The 6,068-nt window shown below is 55.4% G+C and overlaps 1 protein-coding gene across 1 annotated transcript; it reads right to left on the reverse strand.

The window, feature by feature from the left end:
• Window positions 1–323: 323 nt before the first annotated feature.
• On the reverse strand, window positions 324–5,287 carry LOC104916823 (maestro heat-like repeat-containing protein family member 1). The gene is made up of 3 exons (XM_010727843.3): window positions 5,113–5,287; window positions 2,071–2,225; window positions 324–620 (listed from the first exon to the last, which is right to left on the reverse strand). The coding sequence occupies exons 1-3, from the start codon at window positions 5,230–5,232 to the stop codon at window positions 377–379; spliced, it is 519 nt and encodes a 172-aa protein (XP_010726145.2). The 5' UTR covers window positions 5,233–5,287; the 3' UTR covers window positions 324–376.
• Window positions 5,288–6,068: the final 781 nt, after the last annotated feature.

The raw sequence follows: 6,068 nt of genomic DNA on the forward strand, positions 1-6,068 counted from the left end.
GGAGGTTGCAGCTCGGTGCTCGCAGAACGCGTCTCAAACGCAGCCCCGGTGCTGGGAGAGCTCTGCAGAACCGTGGGGGGAATATCAAGCTGGGCTTTGGGGACACGTTGCAGAGCCCCCAGCCCGGGTCGCAGGGCAGCACCCAGCTCCTCTCCGCACAGTTTACGCCGCACCACACCCGGGGGAGGTGAGAGCAGTGGCCGGGCTGCACCACCTGCGTCGGGTCCTTCACAGGAGGAAATTTTCACAGCTGTTTTCCTGCTCAGAGAGCTGCCAAGCGGGGTTTATTTTTTTTTTTTTCGGAGGGGTATAAAAACGCAAAGCGCTCTCTGCCCCGCCGAGGACGGACACCTGAGCGGGTTTTACGAGCGGCGGATTAACGCGGAGAGGCGTCACGCCGCCTTCCAGACCCACGCCTGGCACGGCCCCGAGCGCGGAAACGAGGGACACTCACGGCCATGGGCAGCGGCGTGGCCACGCGCTCCGAGCTGCCGCCCAGCAGGAAGGTTCTGCTCTCCTTGTAGGGCACGTCCCGCGTCACCTTCTCCAGCAGCTGCTCCAGGATCTGCGCCGTCAGGCTGGGCTCCGTGGCCAGGGCCCGCCACATGGCACACGTGTGGCTGCGGGGAGCAGAGGGACAGAGGTGCTGGGAAAGGACCCTTCCTACCCAACCATTCCATGGCTCTATGATCTGCAAGGACCTTTCCAACCCAAGCCATTCAATGGCTTTATGATCTGTAAGGACCCTTCTGACCCAAACATTCCATGGCTTTATGATCTGTAAGGACCCTTCTGACCCAACCATTCCATGGCTCTATAATCTGCAAGGACCTTTCAAACCCAACCCATTCAATGGCTTTATGATCCGCAAGTACTCTTCCGACCCAACCATTCCATGGTCCTATGATCTGCAAGGACCCTTCCGACCCAACCATTCCATGGTTATATGATCTGTAAGGACCCTTCTAACTCAACCATTCCATGGTTTTCTTATCTGCAAGGACCCTTCCAGCCCAACCATCCCATGGCTCTATGGTCTTTAAGGACTCTTCCAACCCAACAATTCCATGGTTCTCTTATCTGCAAGGACCCTTCCAGCCCAACCATCCCATGGCTCTATGGTCTTTAAGGACTCTTCCAACCAAACAATTCCATAGTTCTGTGATCTGTAAGGACCCTACCCACCTGACCATTCCATGGCTCTATGATCTTTAAGGACCCTTCCAACCCAACAATTCCATGGCTCTATGATCTATAAGGACCCTTCCAACACGACCATTTCATGGCTCTGTGACCTTGAAGGACCCTTCCAACCCAACTCAATCCATTTCAGGGTTCTATGGTCTATTAAAACTCCACCAATCCAACCATTCTGTTCTCTGCGATCTGTAAGGACTCTTTCAAGCCAACCATTCTGTTCTCTTTGGACTTTAAGGACCCTCCCAATCCAACCCATCCTATAGGCCGTGATTTTTAAGGACCCTTGCAACCCAACTGAAGTGAACCCAACCTATTCCATGGTTTAATGGTCTATTAAGACTTTTCCAACCCAATTACACTATGATCCTCAAGGACTCTTCCAATCTATACCCACCACCCCATGGTTATATGACCTTAATGGGCCCTTCTAACCCAACCATTCCATAGCTCTATGATTTTGAAGTACTCTCCCAACCCAACCCAACCCAACCCATTCCATGGTTCTATGATCTCTGAGGACCCTTCTAACCCAGCCCAACCATCCCATGACTCTATGATCTTGAAGGACCCTTCCAACCCAATCCAACCCAACCCAATCCATTCCATGGTTCTACGCTCAGGGCTCAGCCTGGGGCCAGCTATGACACTGTGGAGCTCTGGCTTTGCTGAGCTGCCTCTTTCCACAGCCCTGACTGCCCCAACCACACTCAGCTTCGCTCATTCACTCCACTTACACCCCTGTGCCCCGCAAACCCTCAGCAGCAAGTGGACACAATGATCCTTGAGCTCCCAACAGAAATTCCAGCAGGGGGAAGGTGCCAAAAAGCTTCCAGCTGCACATGAAGCAAAAGCTGCTCTGGATGCAGGTACCTGTCGAAGGGCAGCGCGCTGCCCAGCAGGCTGGACACCACCACGGCGGTGTGCTGGGCTGCCAGGATGTACACCGTCTGCTGGGCTGCCTTGCGCACGTGCTCCTCGTCCACCTCCTGCAGCTTGCCGTGGATGATGCTCATGATGTCGGGCACCTGTGGGGCAACGGGGTGGCACTGAGATGGGGGAAAGGACACGGCGAGAGCTTGAGGGGAGTTTGCTGTGGTGCCCACCCATGCCAGTGACACTGCAGAATGGCTCATGGCGCGGAGCAGCCAGCATCTGGAGCTCAGCAGTGCTGTGGGGTTGGAACAGGATGATTGTTGAGGTCCTCTCCAGCCCAACCATCCCATGGCTCTATGACCTTTAAGGACACTTCCAACCCAAAAACCCCCGTGGCTCTATGACCTTTCAGGATCTTTCCAACCCACCCATCCTACTATGCCCCCCCAGCATAGTAGGGGCGCATGATCTATGATCTTCAAGAACATTCCCATCTATCCCATGGCTCTATGACCTTCAAGGTCCCTTCCAACTCAACCATTCTATAGGTCTATGATCTTCAAGGACCCTTCCAACCCAAGCCATGGCTCTACGACCTTTCATGACCCTTCCAACCCCACCATTCTCCAGTTCTTCAACCCCAGGAACTGGAGCAGAGCAGGGGATGACTCCCCCCGGCCCCACTGGCCGCATGACGCACAGCAAGGAACGGAGGAAGCGCACGCACAGCCCAGACCTGGCAGCAAATCCCCGAGCTTAGCACGGAGCTGCCGGGATTTAGCGTCAGGTCGGGTTTCAGGATCTGGGCCGGACGGGGTCCGGACGAAAAGGGAGCTATGGGGAGGGGTCAAGGGGGGAGCGGGACGTTAGCAGGAGCTGCTGTGCACAGCCTGAGCGGTGCGGGGAGAGCCGGTGTTTCCAATTAGTGCAGGAGAAAAGGGGGAGCTTAGTCCTAAGGCGGTGGATTAGACCAAAAAAAAAAATTCCTCTTCGGAGTGGGGCGCGGAACGGGATGGGGACGAGGGTGGGATGGGAGGGGATGGGATGGTGATGGATGAGGATGGGATTGGGATTGGATTGGGAGGGGATTGGGAGGCAATTGAGATGGGATGGGGAAGGAGATGGGATGGGGATGGGATGGAGATGGTGATGGGATTGGGACGGGATGGGATGGGGATGGTGTGGGGATGGGGATGGGATGGAAATGGTGATGGGATTGGGATGGGGATGGGAATGGGGATGGGATGGAGATGGTGATGGTGATGGGATTGAAATGGGATGGGATTGGGATGGGATTGGGATTGGGAGGGGATTGAGATGGGGTGGGGAAAGGGATGAGATGGGGATGGGGTAGGGATTGGGATGGGGATGGGGATGGGGATGGGATGGGATTGGGATGGGATTGGGATTGGGAGAGAATTGAGATGGGGTGGGGAAGGTGATGGGATGGGGATGGGGTAGGGATTGGGATGGGGATGGGGATGGGGATGGGATGGAGATGGTGATGGGATTAGGATGGGATGGGATTGGGATGGGGATGGGATGGAGATGGTGATGGGATTGGGATGGGATGGGGTTGGTGTGGGGATGGAAATTGTGATGGGATTGGGATGGGATGGGATGGGGATGGGGTTGGTGTGGGGATGGGGATGGGATGGAAATTGTGATGGGATTGGGATGGGATGGGGATGGGGATGGTGTGGGGATGGGGATGGGATGGAGATGGTGATGGGATTAGGATGGGATGGGATTGGGAGGGGATTGAGATGGGGTGGGGAAGAGGATGGGATGGGGATGGGGTAGGGATTGGGATGGGGATGGGATGGAGATGGTGATGGGATTGGGATGGGATTGGGATTGGGATTGGGATTGGGATTGGGAGGGAATTGAGATGGGGTGGGGAATGGGATGGGATTGGGATGGTGTGGGGATGGGGATGGGGTAGGGATTGGGATGGGATGAGATTGGGATTAGGAGGGGATTGAGATGGGATGGGGAAGGGGATGGGATGGGGATGGTGTGGGGTAGGGATTGGGATGGGGATGGGGAGGGGAAGGAGATGTGGATGGGATTGGGATGGGGATAAGGGAAGGTATTGGGATGGGGAGGGGAAAGGGATAGGGATAGGGATAGGGATAGAGATAGGGATAGGGATAGGGATAGGGATAGGGATAGGGATAGGGATAGGGATGGGGATGGGGATGGGGACGGGGTGGGGATGGGGATGCTGATCAAAACGGGGTGGTGATGGGAGGCGTGACAGCTCCAGGGAGTGTGGGGCAGGCGATCATACAGCCAGAGGCTCAGTGGGAATGGTCACATCCTTCCAGTGCCCAAAGGGAGTTGATAAATTGGAAAGTGACTGCACAAGGGCAGAGAGTGATGCAACAGAGGGGAATAGTTTCATCTCAAAAAAAGGGAGATTTGGGGTCAGACGTGGGGAAATCCTTCACCCAGAGGCGGTGCAGCCCCAGCACTGCTGCCCGGAGCTGTGGGTGCCCCATCCCTGCAGGTGCCCGAGGCTGTGGGTGGGCCCTGGGCAGCCTGAGCTGGGGGGCAGCCAGCCCACGGCAGGGGTGGGGCTGGGGGGGTTCCTCCATCCCAATCATTGTATGGTTCTATGACCTTTAAGGACCCTTCCAACCCAATCATTCACCAACTCTATGATCTTCAAGGACGCTTCCAGTTCAACCATTGCATGCTTCCATTAACTTTCAGGACCCTCCCAATGCAACCATTGTGGCTCTATCATCTTTAAGGACTCTTCCAATACAACCATCCAGCGACTATGATTTTTAAGGACTCTTCCAACCCAAGCATTCCATGCTTCCACCACCTTTCAGGACCCTTCCAACCCAACCTATTCTATGGCTCCATGACCTTTCAGGTCCTTTCTGACCCAAACCACTCGATGAATACCGACCATGCTGCCAAAGCCTATCGCTCCACAGCCCAGCTGCCAGGACCTGGCGCTCACTGGGAGATACTGGGAGATACGGCGGGAGGCAGAGGGGTTGGGGCTGCCCTGGAGGGGCTCACCTTGTCCTGCAGGACCGCCCCCCGCTCCTTGAGCAGAGCGTTGATCATGACGGTGGCCGCACGGGAGCAGTTCTTGTCGGGGTCTGCCAGCCCCTCAAACATGGCGAGCAGGAGGCTCATCAGCTGGTCTGGGGGGACACGCTTCCCAATCACCTGGGAGGAGAGCGAGGGGCTTAACGAGGGGTTGAGTGGTTCATCCCAAATAAACCAGGGCTACCAAGGGTGCCTCCGCTGCAGGGCTCCGCGGGTGGCCATCCCTGATCTCAGCCCCACAGCTCTCTGATGGGCAGCCCACCTGCCTGCACACGGACTGCTGTAGTGGTGGGGCTGGGTGGCCTCACGGTTCTTTCTAGCCCAACCATCTCAAGGCTCTGCGGTCTTTCAGGACCTTAACAAGCCAACTTAACCCATTCCATGGCTCTGTGATCTTTAACGACTCTTCCAACCCAACCATTCTGTGGCTCTGTGATCTTTAAGGACCTTTCCCTCTCAGCCCAACCCATTCCCTGGCTCTGTGATCTTTAAGGATTCTTCCAACCCAACCATTCTGTGGCTCTGTGATCTTTAAGGACCTTTCCCTCTCAGCCCAACCCATTCCTTGGCTCTGTGATCTTTAACGACTCTTCCAACCCAACCATTCTGTGGCTCTGTGATCTTTAACGACTCTTCCAACCCAACCATTCTGTGGCTCTGTGATCTTTAAGGACCTTTCCATCTCAGCCCAACCCATTCCCTGGCTCTTTGATCTTTAACGACTCTTCCAACCCAACCATTCCGTGGCTCTGTGATCTTTAAGGACCTTTCCATCTCAGCCCAACCCATTCCATGGCTCTGTGATCTTTAAGAATTCTTCCAACCCAACCATTCTGTGGCTCTGTGATCTTTAAGGACCTTTCCATCTCAGCCCAACCCATTCCCTGGCTCTGTGATCTTTAAGGATTCTTCCAACCCAACCA

This window comes from Meleagris gallopavo, unplaced genomic scaffold (genome assembly GCF_000146605.3).
Source record: "Meleagris gallopavo isolate NT-WF06-2002-E0010 breed Aviagen turkey brand Nicholas breeding stock unplaced genomic scaffold, Turkey_5.1 ChrUn_random_7180001948797, whole genome shotgun sequence".
In the NCBI taxonomy this organism is placed as follows: domain Eukaryota; kingdom Metazoa; phylum Chordata; class Aves; order Galliformes; family Phasianidae; genus Meleagris; species Meleagris gallopavo.